Source organism: Ovis canadensis, chromosome 1, assembly GCF_042477335.2.
Source record: "Ovis canadensis isolate MfBH-ARS-UI-01 breed Bighorn chromosome 1, ARS-UI_OviCan_v2, whole genome shotgun sequence".
NCBI lineage: Eukaryota > Metazoa > Chordata > Mammalia > Artiodactyla > Bovidae > Ovis > Ovis canadensis.
Window position 1 is genome coordinate 101,906,940 of NC_091245.1, and position 17,500 is coordinate 101,924,439.

Genomic DNA, 17,500 nt, shown 5'->3' on the forward strand with positions numbered 1-17,500 from the left:
ACTCTTTCCCCAACCGCTGCATCACACACAGTCGGTCGGTCGGTTCCAGCACGGAGTTCTCGCTGCAGATGTTCCTGGGGATTTTCACCCGAGTCCCGGGGGCCTGCCAGGGCGCCCCTTGGGGAGAGGAGTTGGGGGAGGGGCGCGGCGCGCGCGTGCGAGCCCCCCGCCCCTCCCCCCGCGGGCCTCGGTTCTAACGACCCGGTGGGTCTGGGTCGAGAGCTGAAGGGAGGGAGAAAGGTGGGAGCCCCAGCCTTCCTCACTGGCTCCCTCCCAACCCCACACCGTCCAGCCCCATGGTCCCCGCCGCCGGCGCGCTGCTCTGGGCCCTGCTGCTGAGTCTGGGGCCCCGGGCGGCGGGGGCCGAAGGCCTGACTTCGACCGCAATGCCGCGGGACAGTTTCCGCTTCGGGGGCCCTATGACCCGCAGCTACAGAACCACCGCCCGGACCACTCCAGGCGTTGTATCCCCAAGGATGAGGGTGACAATGGAGGATGAGGACGACATCGTGGCCGCTGCCGACAGCCTGGCAGGCCCGGCCGCTGCGGAGCTCTTAGCCTCTACGGTGGCCACAGGCAGCAGGTCACGATTGTCGCAGGAGGAGGATGGGTCTTTGGAAGAAGGGGTTGTGATTTACGCCAGAAAGAATGACACCGAGTCGGAGACTGACAGTACGACCCGCTTTACGCCTGGGAGGCCTAGCCCATACCTTACAGAGAATGACCAGGATTTCGGCAAGATGAGTTCAAGCCTGCCTCACTCCACCTGGAAGGCTAATGTGGACTCACAGCCCTCTGACAGTACCGCGAACCCGTGGTCCTCAGCAGGGTCCACCCTGAACCAGTGGCCGCCTCCCTCGCCCTCGGCCATGCCAGCTCCAGAGGATCTGCGGCTGGTACTATTGCCCTGGGGCCCGTGGCACTGCCACTGCAAGTCGGGCACTATGAGCCGGACCCGGGCCGGGAGACTGCATGGCCTTTCCGGCCGCCTGCGAGTTGGGGCGCTGAGTCAACTCCGCACCGAGCACCGGCCTTGCACCTACCACCTATGCCCCTGCAACCGCGAGCGGGAGGAGTGCCCCCTAGACGCAGGTCTCTGTGCTGACACCCGCTGCACCACTCAGACCACCACTCAGACCACCACCAGGGCCATCACCACCACCACCACCGCTCCCTTCCCCCCTCTAACCAGCAGACTCAGACCCGCCCCTTTTATCCCCAGTCCCATTCCCAGCCCCCACCCAGCCTATGCTTTTTGGAAACGGGTCAGGATTGGGCTGGAGGATATTTGGAACAACCTCTCTACAATGTTCACAGAGATGGAACCAGTAAGTGTTTAGTGATGAGCCAGGATTTTTGTTAATGAATCTGAAAAGTCCTGATATACAGAAACCTGTTGCTAAACCAGCCAGCATGTCTGCATGAACTGTTACCTTGTTCGGTTATTGATTCATAATATGCATTGGTTATTCACATTTATTGTTAGCCATTGATTCCATATACCATTTCTTGAGCAACTGCTGTTTGGCTATTAGGCAACATGTACTGTTGGTCACTAGATGATTATTGACCAAACTGTTAAGATGGTAGTTATATAAAGAATTCTTGATGTGGAGATGATTAATGCATGTGGAAGATATTCATGGTTTTCAGTTTATTAATGCAGCTTAACAGTAACAGCCACCAATATCTAAGGTCTTCCTCTGTGCACTTTGCCTGGATCAATCCTCACAACCGTATCATATTATTATTCACACCTTACAGATGAAGAAACAGGGCTTTCAAAGCTAGTAAGTAGCAGAATCACAGCAGGATTTAAACTAGGTTTGTTTGACCCTAGTGCCAATGCTCTTAACCACTACTAACCCAAAGAATTGTCCTTCTGGGATTCCCAGAAACTTAAGAACTCTCAAGGAAGGATAGTCCTTTACTTTTACCAAAAGAGCTACCAAAGTTCCTGACTGACCTGATAAAATATTCTCAAGGTCTCAGGATAATAGGTCCTTTGGGGAAAGACAATAAAATGTATACTTGGTTATTTTGTCAGTTTCTGTCCTTGTCTTTCTCCTTATATGTCCAATACCATTATTCAATTTAATAAAGCATAGTGTGCAATAGTGTTGAGGGGATGAGGGTTTGTGCAAAGAGGGAAATGAGGCAAGGAAGGGAAAAGAATATGGATGTGGTTATAATATTTTCCCTTCTATTTTGTTTCCTCACCCAGATAAAGAGAAATCAGAGGTAATGGCCACTTCAACCACAAGAAGAGGTGTCAGCATCTCAACCTCTCCTCCCCCTTGAACCCCGTACCCACTGGATTTATTTTTAGTACAGAAAAACAAAACTAGAAAAAAACTGTTTGGTCATGTATCTTTGTACAGAGGTACCTGAAGGAGACCATAAATCTCTTGAACCTTAAAACTGAACTGTGTAGCTAACAGCATCTGACTTGGTCTCTTCCCCTCTCCTCCAGGATAAAAATGTTGACATTGCTCATCTTCCTCACTTCTGTTTTTTAATGTCTATTCATGTCCTCTATTTTTTAAATTTTTATTTATTTGACTGCGCCAGGTTTACTTGAGGCACTCAGGATCTTTAGTTGCAGCGTGTGAACTCTTACCTGTGGCAAGGGGCCTCTGGTTCCTGACTAGAGATGGAACCTGGGGCCCCCGCGCTGGGAGCTCGGAGTCTTAGCCATTAGACCATCAGGGAAGTCCTCATCTTCCTCATTTCTAAAGTTGCTTTTAAACAAGCACTTCTTTAAAGACTTGAAAAATCTCAGATAAATGCCCCAAAAAAAGGAACAGGAAGAACAAGCTGAGCCCTTGGCAGGTGATAGTGGTCTTCTTGCCTTCACAACCCTTAGCCTTCTCTCCTCAGAAGAGGCAAGGTCAGAACAAAACGCTACGACAGCCACTTTCTTGGAGCTGCCTTCATTAACAATGTCTACCCTCTAACCCACACATACCTGTAGTGATTACTCTGCAACTATTTTGCTTCAACTTTTTTTTATTTGAAAATGTATTTAAAAGTCCAACAATTTTTAATATAAATTATGACTCTCAAAACCATTCCCATCACTCTCAATATTGTTAAAACAATGGTAGCATACACATTAGAGAAGGTAGCTAAAGGTGAGAGAGCACCAAAGAAAAGATTGTGTGTAAAGAGCAGGCAGTAGAGTAAGGCTCAAGATCAGGGTGACCAGAGAGTCCAGGAGGTCCCCATCTTCCTGCCCTATCCTGTTAACCCTTTAGATCTAGTATAACCCGAAGGCTATTGAGCAATTAGCTAGACTGGAATTGAGTACATTGGGAATGTATCCCTATGACCAAGCTTAGACACTGAAAAACTGCAGGAAATACACTGAAATTTGAAAAAATTAGAACCTCAGTTACTATAGGTGGGGGTGAACCAGATGGATGGTGGAATCAGCAGAGTGGACCTTAGTTCTCACATTCCTGACTCCCACTCCCATCAAACAGGATGGTTCCTGTTACTGAGCTAACAAGACTGCTGCCTTCTCATCTCTGAGCAGGCAGGAGCATATCTGTTCCGCCCTTCTAAATACCCTGCAAGGAAGGGGCTAGAACAAAACACCTGAGAAAACGGAAAGCGCCTTAAAGACCCTGCTCCGACAGTATTTTCCCACCTAAGGCAGACTCTTCAGCCAGGTGGGCAGTGGGACGCTGGTCTTCAGACAAAACTCCCTGAGTCTTACTTGTGTCTGGTTCTAGGACTAGGGCACAGAAATAGTTTAAATTTGGGGGAGATAAGCTGGGCTGGCTGCAGCTCTGCTGTTTCTCTTTCTTCCTTCCGCAACTCCATTTCACCCTGTTCAGGCCCCCACACCGTAGGAACCCCTCCCCTGGAGAGAATAAGGATGGAGCGTTGCAGCACATGTCCATACAGAGACATGAACCCACACAAGCACAAGCAACACAATGAGCAGAGTTTGGAGATTAGGTCCAGCCCTATTGAACCTATTTTACAAAGGGCCCTCATTTATCTGTGGTTCAGGCTTAGGATGAACAAGTGGAAGTCAGGTAAGAGGAAAATATCTTGACTCTCAAGCTGTGGTTCTCAGCGGGGAGGTTGCCCTCTAGGAGACATTTGGCCACATCTGGGGACATTTTTGGTTGTCACAACTAGGGTGGGCAAGGATGCTGCTAAATGTTCTACAATGCACAAGGCAGTCCCTCCCTACCAAGAATTACCCAGCCCAAGATGTCAAAGTGCCTAGTTTTGAGAAAACTTGCTCTAGAGGTCTTCCAACTCCCATGCTGTGAGGATCTTAAGCTCATTTTAGGATGACTGTTTTCAACCTATTTATCTCACCACCCCTCCCATCCTCAGCGATCAATAAGTCTACCCTGAGACATAAACTCCTAGTTTTGTGGCCTTCTGGGTTCTTCTCCAAGATCCCTCTTCCTCCTCTCACCTAGGCCAGCAGGGAGGTTGGCAGAAGGCAGATCCCCAAGACTAAAAACGAGTGTCTCCAGGTTAAGACCCACCGCTTAACTCTTATCCAATGGGAAATAGTAAGGCTCATGACAAGGTTGGCGTTAAGGGCAGAGGTAGTAGCAAGATGGGGTAATTAAGAGATCTCATCTTAAATTAAAATTTTAATTAAAAAAAAGAGGAAAAGATCTGAGAGAGCCAGCAATGCTATAGAAACAGGGCTAGAGGCCTTCTGAGAGAAAGAACCCGGTACTGGCAAAGAGATAGGAGGGACTGTGAGCTTAAAGTCCACACTCTAGAAAGAAAGAGCAGCCAGCTGTCACCCCTTAAGACCCGACCTGACATCCACTTCAGTTCCCTCCAGGAGGAAAGACAAACACAGGGAGGTAGGGAGCTTCTCAGCAAAGCTGGCTTCAGCTTAGGTCATCTCACCTACCCACCACATGTAAGGAATTCCAGGTTAGGAGTTTAAAAACATATGGCACCTAGACCATCATTCAGGAGACAGGAACTCATTCCAAGTTCCCAGAAATCTCCTATCTCAGATCTGAGAGTGTCCGAGACTTCAGCCGAGCTCCTCTGGCCAGTTAGTCATCACTTGGTCAGTCCTGCTGCCTTGACCCCATCTCCAGGAGGGGCTGCAACCAGAGGGAGGAAAGGGAGTCCAGCCCCCGAGCCTTCTGAGGCATTATGAGACAGACAGGAAAAGAGGGGCCCTGGGCCACTGATTCTGGGAGGAGAACTGATAGGGGCAGCATCTCTTTGGGGCTGGACAGACTGGAGGCTGGACACATGGCAGATCCTGATTAAAGAAAAAAAAGGAAGATTAGCCTCGAAGATAACCTTTGAGAGAGTGCATCACCTGGCTCACACTCTTAACTGTTTCCACAGTGTGCTCTTTTTTTTCTCTTTCTCTCTGCACATCCATTTCTCTCTGCCTTTCTAGATCCTAATTCTTTCTTCTTCCTTTCATTTCCCATTCCTGCAAAGGATCATGGTTCCAGGGCAGGGGGCTAGAGGCACCGGATCAGTTGCTCTAATCACTCACCATTCCTATCGGAGCTATAAGCCCCTAGAATTGCTCCATGGCCTGTCTCGGTTTCCCTTGGATCTCATCTGCTCCTGAACTGCACCTGTCTGTGAAAAAGCACATGTGAGACCCTCCAAAACCTTAATATAGAAAAGCAGGAGTTCTCTCCTGTGCCCTCCAGGGAAGAGGTTGACCCCATCTCCTTGACAAGAAAATAATTATGAAAAGGTCAAAACTAGCGTCCATTCCTCCAAGGGAAGTTTCAATGCCTCACTTCACATTGACCTTTACGAGGATGTGATAAACTAGGTCTTTTACAAGTAAGATTCTCTCACAAAGGACTCTCTCATATTTATCTCAATTTCACAACTGATGAAAAGATTCCTTCAATATCTCCAAGCCCACTCCTTCTGTTTTTGGGGGGCGGTGGGGCATGGCAGGTGGAATCTTAGTTCCCTGACCAGGGATTAAACCCATGCTCCCTGCATTCAAAGTGTGGAGTCTTAACCAATGGACCACCAGGGAAGTCCTCTGTTATTCTGAGAGCAGAAATGCATATTAAACAGTATTTAGAACAGAGGTGCTCAGCCCTTTTCCTGACCCAACACTCCCAACTCAATATGTCTTACTATGGCGCTGAGACAGCAGTTTTTTCTTTTTTTTAGACAGTTAATAGAAGGGTTATGATTTTGCAAAAAAGCCCTCTAAGTAACTATTAAGACATATATCCCCCATCCCAATGGAGAACAATTTATTAATTGTAAAGATGAGGGCGACTACACCAGAGACCTGAAATGCCAGATCTCAGATTTATGCAGCCTACAAACAGGACTAGAATCCTAGCCTCTTGCTTCCCTTCGAGTATTCTGTTATGCCTCCAGGTTTCAACTTTCAAAAAGGGGCACGGTTCCAGGCCACAATCCCATCTCAGCCTCTCCCCATTCCTTCATTACCATGGCAAGTCCATCTCCGGCCCCCATCTCCCCAGAGCCAATGTGAGTCAGGTGGACAAAATTCATTGGTTCCCCAATCATGGTTCGATCAATCCGTCTCCTCTTCTTCTTCTGCTTGGAGAAGACAGGGAGTTACATCACAGTGGAGGAAGGGAAAAGAATCTTAAAAACCACTCAGGGAAGAGCTAAGGGTCTGGGGGCAAAGGGGATATGGCACTATAACAGGGAAATCATTAAGGTATGAAAGGCGGGGCTAGAACAACACAGATGTAGAGGACACAGGCAGGGTGGTAAGAGCAGTGGCCTGCACAGTGGACAGAGAAAGGGCATGTCAAAGTCACCTCTGGCTGATGAGGGAACAATGGGGCAAACTGACAGGTATTAAGCTCCACCTACAACCTCCTGTCAGACTCAAAATGGACAGGAAAAGGAAGTGACAGCTGGGACTGTTCACCCCTTCCATCACTCGGCCCCTTTATTCCAGGCCCACACCAGCCTGGCCTTAGAAGCTATTCTGACAGAGAGGTAGGCAAGAAGTGGGCTCTTCAGATGGCAGATTCCAGATGATGTGTCTTCATCACAGCCTATGGCAACTGATTTCTGTGTGTGGGGGGGTGGGGCTGGGAAGACTCACCGGCTGGGGTTTCTCTACCACGCAGCAGCCCAGTTTGTGCCAAAATTCACTCATGTTCCCTGACGGTTCCAGTTTCACTCCTCTGCCTGAAGCCCCAGAGGGCTCTTGTTCTTGTGCCTGACTGCCCTCGCCTCACTCCCCTCAGGTGTAACAACACCTTGAGTTTCAGCTGGACAGGTCTAGACAAAGTGGAGTCCTTGGAGCCCTGAGCTGAGTGGTGAAGGTCAGCGTCTCAGATCCCGAGACACTAGCAAGGTCAGGGGTGGGCAGGCAGGTGCAAGGTTATGTCTTCCACAGACTTGGAACCCTGGATGAACACAGAGTAAAGAGAGAGAAAAGTTAAGGAGAAATCCCCCATCGCCCACTCCCTTGAGAAGCCTTCTGATGAGCCTATATCTTCTTGCTCCTGTTTAAGGCCACAGTCCTGTAACCAGTGTTAACCTCTGTAAACATAACCTCAAAGTATGACGATCAGAGAAAGGCAAAGAACAAACAGGGCACCAAGGGGTTAAGAAGCTACAGCTGCTGGGAGAGGAAGAGGGCTAGAAGCTAAGGTGACAGGATGGGAGGGGACCAAAAGATACTGGTAGAAATGAACAAAGTTGGGGTGCTCAAGCTCCACCTCCCTTCTCCCTGGGTTTAGGGCAGAAGGGGAGGGGCATTTAAGTGAGTTTAAAGAGGAAATGGTGGTTTTTTTGTTCTCACAAACAAGGCCTCCCTGATCCTCCCTTTTTCTTTACCTTACCCTGAACACCTAGATTTTCTTTACCAAGAGAGGCCCTGACTACCTAGGTCCTGGGTGACTAACTGCAGTAGGTTGGAACCTAAGAAAGATTTTCTTCAGCGAGGAATTCTTCACTCTCTGTTCCCTGCCCTTGTTCCTCCTCATTTCCCTCAAGTGAGATCCAACCCCTCCCCAAAGCCATTTACTAGTTCCTTCATTACTTGACCTTGAGAGCCTTCCCGAGGACCGCCTGCACTGTTTCATCTGAGCTCTGCATCAGCGCGCTCCTGTGTGCGCGCCTCAGCATGCACGTATGTGGCATGGCCCTTTCTCCATGTGCGTCTTGTGGCCATCACCTGTGCTCAGGTCGTAGGAACACATGCCAGGCATCTTCTGTTCCGTGAGGAATCTCTTTCCAGGCTCCCCACCCTCTTCACGTGTCGTGTTGTGCCACTCCGGTCTGCCTCACAACCCACAGGGCCTGGGCCGGCCTGCCTCCTCCCCTCATGCTGTGACCTGTTCTCTTTCTCTCTTCCCTTCTTAGCACTTCCACCCCCAATCTTCATCAGCCAACCAGATATGAGGAACTTTCCAGTAGCATTAGTGTCCAAGGACACTACTTCACCACTGCCTGCCAGGGTAGGACACACATGGGTTTCCTCTATCTTCAGCGCCTCTCCTAGTCAGATAATACAAGCAACTTCAAAGATTCCAGGCAGGGCAATTTCACGGACACCATACTGGAGCCTAGATAGGAATCTCCCCTCCCTCCAGGACTGGCACCCTAGGCTGATCTAAGAGCTGAGAGGGACTTTTTTTCTCAGTCTTGCGATGAGATCACACAAACACTGAGGTTCAGTTTCTGGGGGATGGAAGGACCCAGGAGTCCAGGCTTCCTCTAACTTCCCTTTCCACCACTGGTGGGACAAGTAATGAGACAGGGAGGAAGTCAGAATGCAGCTGTCCAGAGAGGGGGGCTGTGGTCAGTGGGACAGTCAGTCACAGGGTTTGTTGTGATGGTGGTGGTGTTGGTTGGTAAGGGTTGGTGGGTGGGAGGGGATGAAGAAAACAATGAAGAATCAGAGGAAACCCCCCACACTACCAGACCCACTGTGCTAACACTGGACTCTCCTCCAAAACCCCCCCTTGCTCAAAGCTGAGTGGACAGAAGTGGATGGTGGGAGGGAAACGGAGAGAGGAGGGGGAGGAGAGAGGGAAAGGGGCAGTGGAGGGAACAAGGGCGTTTCTGTTCCTTTTCCAGGGACCTGGCCAGGGCTGGGTGGAGAGAAAGTGTGTGTGTGGGACTTGGCATGAAATGACCAATGGTGATGAGAAGTGACCAGGAAATTCCATTCCCTAGGACACAGGACATAAGGGTCTCTGAAACCTGGCGGTGGGGTCAGCCTGAGAAGACTGGGGCCGGGTGAATGCGGTGGCGGGAGGGGGGAGGGGAACAAGGTCAGAAAAGGAAGTAAGAGTGATTGGCTGCCACTCTCCTTTAAAACAGCTAAATCTCTAAAGAGTGAGCTGCGAACAAACGAAGTCCTGAACTGGTCAGCCCAGGAGGAAGAGGCACCTGAACCCACTACCCACTATTTCAACCCCACAAATGAAGGGGAAGGGGCTGGTAAACAGCAGGAGAGGTCAGGATCTGATCAGATAAGGCCATATCCTGAGTCAAGCAGTGCCTTGACCTGGCTTGAGTCCCAAATAGGAAGGGTGAAATACAGAGCTGGAGAAGACACCAAGGTCACAACGGAGCTTAAGAACATTAAAACTGCCAGGGAGTGAGCAGGAGAATGGATGGGAGAAAGGTTCAGGGAGAAAGGATGTACAGAGGTAGTTTCCTAGTCCTGTTCTAGCCCCAAACCGGTTTTCCCGGTCCCGCTGCCTCCAGCCCCAAGGCCTCCAACCCGCTGCTTGACAAGCCTTCACAAGAAGCAGCTGGGGAAAGAGAAAGAGAATGGAGAGAATGGAGCGGGCAGTTCTGGCCATGAGCCCGGGGCTGCAGCTGGCCCTTCTGAAGACCTCCAGGGAGGAGGGCTGCTGAGGGGCTCCAGAGAAGTAAGGGGGACTCCGCATTTCAGTCAAGTGACAGGCATTCGCCCCAGCACCAACCGGGCCCTTCCCCCGGAAAGGTCTTGTGGAGGCTTAAGAGCAGAGCTAGGCCCTCAACTCCCCCTCCCCAATATAATCAGTCCCATAGACTCCATTTCTGCCCCCACCCCCGCAACTCTACCCAGAAATTCTGTTTCTCCCAAGGTTGAACTAGGATTGGGGCCTCTCTGTGAATCTTTCCGACTTTGTCGCTGTCTTCCGTGACTGCTTGTCTCAGGTTCAGACCTTCCTGGACCAGCTCAGCTTCACTTTGTTGGCACATCCCAGCACCGAGGTTGGTGAGTCTCAAAAGAGACCCTCTTTCCACCGCCCTTCTCCCTCCAGCACTCCAGACCGTCTTCCCTTCTGCTCTTTCACTGGCCTCACCTGCGCAGTGCCGGAGCGTGGACGGGGACGGTTACTCACCCAGCGCATCCGCGTTTGCCACCGACCCAGCATCTCGACAGCCGCGGACTGCCTGCTCCCCCACCCCCAGCATCCGGTGCGTCTCCGCCAGGCTGGGTAGGCGGGGCGCACCGGCGGAGGGACAGACCCCAAAGCCTCACCTGCTCTGCTCCGGCATTGAGGCGTCCGGCGGCAGCTGATGGGGGGCTCCCACTCGGGGCACGCCAGTGTGGGTTCCCGGGCTCGCTCCTCGGCGCGGTGGGGGAGCCGAGGGCGGACCGGCAGAGGTGCGGCTGGCCGAGGGCGGAAACGGCCGCGACGCGATTACGAAACCCGTCCGGCTGAGAGCCCAGCGCACAGCTCTGCTCGGCACAGAGGAGGCGCTGTGCTGCGCTTTGCAAGGACGTGGGCGGGGCCTCGGAAGCCCCCGAGGGCCGCCGCCCTGCCGGGCGAACCCGGGAAGGTGGGCCCTCGAGGAGGGCCTGGCAACCACCCTGGACCGTCCGGAACCGCGCGTTCCCTTTGCGCGCCGGCTGTTGAGGGGCAAAAAGGAAGCGGAGCCCCGGCATCCTGCGGCCCCAACCGAGTTCAGAGATTCGCAGAAGCACACCCCCGTCCCGATCTTCCTGTACCCTTCCCTAAATGGGGGTGGGGGCTAGGTTATTTACCCATTGTGAGGGTGGGGAGGCAATCGGGAGGGAGGGCTGGAGAATCTTTTTCTGATTCTCGAAAACACTTCGAGTAACTCAAAATCCTTAAATCGGGGGATAAAGGGACACTCCTCTTTCTCCATCGTTATCTAGAGTCAAGATTTTTTAATCCATAGACCTAAAATTAGAGGACAATTAAGTGCTCATTCATTACTCCCTCAGTCAGCACGGGGGTGCTGGAACCGTGGTGCAGACCAATAAACCTACGGAGATGCTTTAATCCTGTCTCCCTCCCTCAAGTGTTCTGGAACCTATCATTTGAATTAGCCAAGTCAGGCCGGGAGGGGGCGGGGAGTCCTTCCGCCCTTCTTAGGAGGGGCTGCATTGCAGGGGGAGACTGAGCGGACTGGCTCAGTCACTGAACAGGGAGAGGGAGTGAGAAGACAAAGCCGTCAAAGCCCCAGTAGCTTTCTTTTTCTCCAGCCCAGAGCACACACCGGAGCCCTGAGGTACTCCCTCCATCTTTGGAACACGCTAGTAATTCATTGATAACAGGTAAACGAGACTGAGGGATGGGGGCAATGGGTTGAAAAGATATGAGAGGTGCTGCTAATTAGGTTGAAGACCCCCTAATGAGGGTGGGGTAGGGGAACAGTTCTATAGGAGCGAGGGCGGCGCTGGGAACAATAGGTAGGTAGTTGTTCACCGTTTTACATCCTTCCGAAGATCTCCATCCATGCCTTATAATCTTTTACACAGACATTTATTTCTAACAATTTACGTGTAGCCATTTTTCAGCATTTATCTCCCTATTTCAGTTGTCAATCTGCCTAACATTTGTCCCTGAAGATAAGAAAATTATTGTCTTCAGTTATCTGTATCTTCTTTTTCAAGCTGCCATTTGTTTTCCCTTTTTTTTTGTTTTGGATGACTCTAGTCCTCCTGTATCACTCTGGCCTCTATTTCCCTGTATTTTCATTTTTTTTCTGTCATGTTCCCTTGATGTGTCTACCCTTACCCCAAACTTATTTGTCTCCATAGAAAGGAGTTTGGGGGGAGAGATGTGATAATACTGAGATTAATCCTGACTTTTCTTTTAAATCTCCTTCTCCCATTCCCAAACCTTTGCTCGGAAGAGTCAGTTTGAGGTAGGAAGGTAGGGACCTCTGTGTTGGACAACTGCCTGATTTCGTATTGCAGTCAGTACAGTCCACAGGAGCTAGGTATGGGGGCAGATTTTGGAAAGGGAATGCTTCATTGTAGCTCAGTAGAGTAGGTGGGGGAAGGACATGGCTAGTAGGAAAATCCAAGCTCAGAATGAGACACCTATAATGAGATGCCAGGGAGGTTCCATTCCCCTCCACCATCATCCCTTGTCCCCTGTATGGTGGCAGCATGACACAGCAAGGCCCTGTTGGATAGGCCCTGGATTCCCACAGAGGGTCTGGACAAAGGGTATTTGGGCGTGTCCGTGTGGCTCAGAGAGAGCCACTTTATGCTGTGTATTTGCTAATTGTGTATCTCTAAGAATAGACGGTGATATTTAGAAATTATTGTTGCCTAAAACAAGTGAATTCAAAATGAAGGATAGTGGGAAGCATTTATTGAGCATATATTGTGGTACAAGGCACTATCCAAGCCCTTTGAGATAAATAAATAAGAGATATAAAGATAGATGAGGCATGGGTAGAGAATATTTGGGGAAGAGAAAGCTAGCTGAAAAGGAACCTTGTGCAAAATTCAGGTACTTGGGAATTAAATCCATGCTATATTAAAAATTTCATTGCTAATGCAAATGTCAGCTTCATTTTTGGTACAGTCAATATTCTTGACTTGATTTTAAAAGCTGATATGCTTGATTGAGTGCCTTTCTGAAATGCATTTGGTACCACATACATGTCTCTTAGTCAATGAATGGCATGGCTAGGGATTTTGGGCCTTTTAAGTTATTATTTTGTAAAATTTCCTTTTGCTTTTTTAATTTCAAGAGAAGCTCTGCCAGACACTCAGAATTGGTTGGACAGTTTTTATACATACACTGGTTGAACAAAAGGAGTCAGTGTGTCAAGGAGCTTTTTCCCTTTCTCAGATCCTACCTTCCTCTCTTCTGCCTTTTGCATTTTCACTGTTCAGATTCTAATCACGGGAATAATCAACACCAAACCCACTGAATGTCTGTTCCTCAGGAAGTAAGAACTCTTGCCAGTTCTGAGAATACTGGTATAGAATTATATCAAGCTGCAGGCAACTATGTATAACACATCAAAAAAGGGTCAGACTGGAAATTATGAGACCCTATCCAAACTGACTGGATAATTTCTAAGGTGTTTTCTAGTTTTAAAAGCCTATGCTTCCCTCTCCTTCTCCATGATTCTATTCTTTAAAGAGCCTATTTAAAATAGAATTTCTAAAAAAAAAGGTGGGGGGGGGGTGCAGGGGACCTCCCTGGCTATCCAGTGGTTGAGACACCATGCTTCCAGCGCAGGGGATGAGGGTTTGATCTTGGTGGGGGAACTCAGATCCCATATGCTGCATGTTATAGCCAATAAATAAGTAAATAAAATAGGATTTCTTAAAAAAAAAAAAAGAGCCTATGATGTGCCCAGCATTATATTAAGCTTACTCTGGAGGAAATATAAGAGACCAGCTAGATAGGCAAACTAGTACTATTAATTAAAATCCTTGTGGGAAGGTTTACTTCTTACAGTCTCTACAGTCCCAGACTAAGCCAGGGTTAGTTGGTTGATAGGAACATTTTTTTTTTTAATAGCTTTCTGTGCACATGTCTCTGCAAGATGATCAGAGCTGAATATCATAGGATGATGACCTCACCTTTCCAACATGCTCCCCCACCCTTTTCCAGTCCCCAAATTACTCTCCTTCTAAGCAGCTTCTCTGCTGAGTAATGCTCAGTTCTCAGGGTTTATTTTGGAGCTTGACTCTAAGAAGACAAAGAGCAACTCAGAATTCACTTTTAACATTGAAAATACCCTAGTCTACACACTTAACATTCCTAAAACCCCTATATTCGCATATAACTGTACACTAAAGCCTATTTTTTCTGCCACATTTATGGGGGCATTTTGGAACGTACTTAAGCTCACTATTTAGGAGTCTCAAAGCTTGGTGAAAGCTAATGGAGTGTGTTGGAGGAAAGCCTTGTGAGATGGGGATTCTATTTTTAGAGGCAGCAGAATGTTCTTTCTGCTCCTTTCCTTGGTTAGTAAGCAACAGGGAGGTTGCAAGGAGGTATAATAGTCTAACTTGAGGGTGTGCATGGGACACACAGGAAAGATGAAAGGAGTACTCATTAAAACATGGAAAAGTAATCTATTAAAGGATCTTCTCCTTCCAATCTAAACTTTCTTGAAATTTCCAATCCATTTGCTATATCATCAAGTGTATTCTAGCACTGAGATCAGAGAAAAGAAATCCTGTTATAGCATAGGAAAATTAAGAGCCCAGGTTTTGTTCTGAAAGGGAGAGTTAGGCTAGAGAGAAACAGGCTGTAAGATTTATCTGTGGGCTTATAAATGGGAGTGGGAAAGTATTCATTGTATTACATACTGAGGGAAAATTAGTCAGCAACTTTGGATGTTTCTTTGTGTGTGCAAAGCCCAGCACTTGTGAAGAAGGTGTAAAGTAGACTGGTTTTTACTTTGGGAAACTCTTAGTCCCTTGAAGGAGTTAAGATTATCCTTATGTAAGACACATAATGGTGATCTGTAACCCCAAACTGATGTAGTCAGGTAAAACTCTACAGGCATTGTGGGAAATATTGCAAGAAATAGGCTAGATGGAGTTAAGTTTAAGGATGGCCTCCTGGAAGAAGTGAGTTTACGGTAGGGTTTAGAAAGCAGGAAGGAAAATAGAAAAATCATGGACATGGAAACCCTTTTCAGAGGTACCATGACCTATTAAACAAGGAAATCAAGGATATGAAATATAGTAAGAGGTCAATGGAGATTCCTCTAGGGACTTGAATGGAGCCGTGAAACTTGGATAGTATTTTAAGATGGAGAGCGTAGAGTTAAGAGACAGGAGTAAGTATAGCTGTAGCATAAAATGTACTAGGGAAAACAGGGCCAGATTCTGGAAGGCCTTGAAAAGCAGACCCAAGCAGTAGGCAGTAAATAATATGTACAGAGGCAAATGGGGAAAGGCCATGGGCCACAAAGAGGTGGCTGTAGCATGAACACTGATAATTGGTTTCTTTCCAGGAAGTTATGAGGGACCCTGTGAGTAGCCAGTACAGCTCCTTTCTTTTCTGGAGGATGCCCATTCCAGAATTGGATCTGTCGGAGCTGGAAGGCCTGGGTCTGTCAGATACATCTACCTACAAGATCCAGGACAGCAGCGTTGGCAAAATGACGGGGCAGGCACCTGGAGCAGAGCAGGAGAAAAACCCAGAAGGCGATGCCCTCCTCGAGTACAGCACCTTCAACTTTTGGAGAGCTCCCATTGCCAGCATCCACTCCTTCGAATTGGACTTGCTTTAAGCCCAAGATCTCTCTCTTCCACCACTTTGCCCTCATTGCCTGACCTTTCAAACCCCCTTCCTTCCACCCTTTCCCCTATCAATCTTGCTGTTTCCCCTCTACTGTATTGAGGTGGTGCTGATGAATCTGCCTGAGTTGTGTTTTATGTATTTATTTATTTATTTATCTTACCAGTTTTTCCTCAAAAGTCCTCAAGTCCCAAAGTAAAGGGTTCAAGCAATGGAGTATTGGTCACAGGGATTCCTCCTTTCCTTTCCCAGACATTAAATCCTGAAAAAAGACTGGTGAGGCCACCACTGAGTTGTATAGCAGTATAAAATGGAGGACTGATTTTTTTTTTTTTTTTTAGTTCATTTTAATCAGCTTTCAGAGATTGCTCAAACCTTCCTAATTTCTTGTTCCAAGCCAGGAAACACGTTTCTTCAGGGGTTGATGAAAACCCTGTACATTTTGAGATTATCTGCTATAAAACTGTAGGGTTTCTAAAAGGTTAAGGTGATCCTGCTGCTTCTTGTGATACTTTTTTCTTAGAGAAATTAGGGGCCGATGAAGGTATGAAATAAGAGGAAATAACACAGTGTGGGAGATGATAATAAGAAAAAAGCCCTGAATCATTTCAGAAACAGTTACGCTCTCTCAAAAGTTGTTCCTCCTTTAAACCTATTCAATTTACAATTGTGCTCCTGTGGGCTGGAAATGCTAGCTGAGGAAAATCAGATTTCAATTCTTAAAATGCAATCTTGCTGTTATGATAATTTGTAAGATTATATTGAGTCTCTAAAAGGCATAGGCATGGGCCTTAGTATTTTAGTTTTGCCCCCCTACATTTGCAGTGTAGGATACTGATCAAATGGGCCTTGGGCACAGTTCTTTGGCTACACTATGAAACGAACAATCAACTCTGACCCTACACCATGTCTCCACCCCTCCCCATATTATTGCTGCTGATTTGTGCTGCCATTTAATCACTTCTTTAATAAAGATATTCAATCCCAGGACTGGATTCTAGTTTTCTCTCTTTACAGGAAGCAGCATAGATCTAAAAAATTAGCTTTGCTTCCATGTTCAGCTTATATATTTTATCTGATATTCAACTTTGTGGAAGAAGGATTTAAGTAGCCTTTATACATGATAATGATGAACTTCAGGTTGAACAGATAAGTTACAAGAAAAAGGGTGAAAACAACTTAAAAAAATTATTTTGGAGAAAGCTGCAACCAACCACTCTTGTGCTTGCCCACTGACAACCAATGTATTAGGTAGTGATCCCAGATGCTGCAGAAGGCACCTGTGACATTAAATCTGCACTTCATTATCTCAGCCTGGGTCCCTAAGAAAACAAACGACTTAACCCAAATATGTTATATGCTTATACTTACAAGTCACTTAATTTTTTAAAAAAAAAGCTATTTGGGCTAATTTATAAGTAGATTATGAGTACCTACTGTATGAGACACCCAGTCAGACAACAGAAAAGGTTGTAAACAAGACTGATTTTGACCCTCAAGCTGTAAATACCAACTTGGGCAGTAAGCCAAAGGAGTCCTTTAAAGAACGTGAACAGAATCTACGGAAATTGATAATAGGGATGGATTGGAAGTTTCGGATTAGCAGATGACAAATTACTACATACACAATGAATAAACAAGTCCTACTGTATAGCGCAGGGAACGATATTCAATACATTGTGGTAATCCATAACAGAAAAGAATATAAGTATATATATATATAGTTACAACGGAATCACTTTGCTGTACAGCAGATATTAACACACTATCATCTATAGGCAATACTTTTTTTAAAAAAACACGTAAATCTTCCCCATAGGCTTTGAAAAGCGTTGATGGTCTCCACCATCAACGACAAAAGCCAAAGTCGAATAAAGAGTGGAGCAGTGGTGTCTCCTTTTCTATTTATTTTCCAAAGTCTTCTTTCTCGACTTCGCGCTGTCCTTTAGTTCCTGGCGAATGGTAGGTGGAGATGGGAATCAACTGGTAAGTAAGGTGCCTAAATGAACTTGCAAAGTCCTGCTCCATCCTCTTCTAAG

At 47.4% G+C, this 17,500-nt stretch overlaps 3 protein-coding genes across 5 annotated transcripts; 2 read left to right on the forward strand and 1 right to left on the reverse strand.

Moving 5' to 3' along the window:
* The first annotated feature begins 204 nt into the window (after positions 1 to 204).
* Positions 205 to 2,377, forward strand: C1H1orf56 (chromosome 1 C1orf56 homolog). Its single transcript, XM_069541780.1, has 2 exons — positions 205 to 1,092; positions 2,225 to 2,377. The coding sequence occupies exons 1-2, from the start codon at positions 297 to 299 to the stop codon at positions 2,299 to 2,301; spliced, it is 873 nt and encodes a 290-aa protein (XP_069397881.1). The 5' UTR covers positions 205 to 296; the 3' UTR covers positions 2,302 to 2,377.
* Positions 2,378 to 2,991: 614 nt separating this feature from the next.
* On the reverse strand, positions 2,992 to 10,696 carry CDC42SE1 (CDC42 small effector 1). Of its 3 annotated transcripts, none has more exons than XM_069541824.1 (5): positions 10,466 to 10,696; positions 7,079 to 7,385; positions 6,445 to 6,555; positions 5,510 to 5,598; positions 2,992 to 5,263 (listed from the first exon to the last, which is right to left on the reverse strand). In XM_069541824.1, the coding sequence occupies exons 2-4, from the start codon at positions 7,130 to 7,132 to the stop codon at positions 5,524 to 5,526; spliced, it is 240 nt and encodes a 79-aa protein (XP_069397925.1). In that variant the 5' UTR covers positions 7,133 to 7,385; positions 10,466 to 10,696; the 3' UTR covers positions 2,992 to 5,263; positions 5,510 to 5,523. The 3 variants fall into 3 exon arrangements, with proteins under 3 accessions (XP_069397925.1, XP_069397935.1, XP_069397943.1); XM_069541834.1 differs by having other exon boundaries at positions 10,326 to 10,570; XM_069541842.1 differs by lacking the exon at positions 10,466 to 10,696 and adding an exon at positions 10,287 to 10,378.
* A 723-nt stretch (positions 10,697 to 11,419) lies between these two features.
* Positions 11,420 to 16,448, forward strand: MLLT11 (MLLT11 transcription factor 7 cofactor). The gene is made up of 2 exons (XM_069541808.1): positions 11,420 to 11,509; positions 15,175 to 16,448. The coding sequence occupies exon 2, from the start codon at positions 15,181 to 15,183 to the stop codon at positions 15,451 to 15,453; it is 273 nt and encodes a 90-aa protein (XP_069397909.1). The 5' UTR covers positions 11,420 to 11,509; positions 15,175 to 15,180; the 3' UTR covers positions 15,454 to 16,448.
* The last annotated feature ends 1,052 nt before the right edge of the window (positions 16,449 to 17,500 follow it).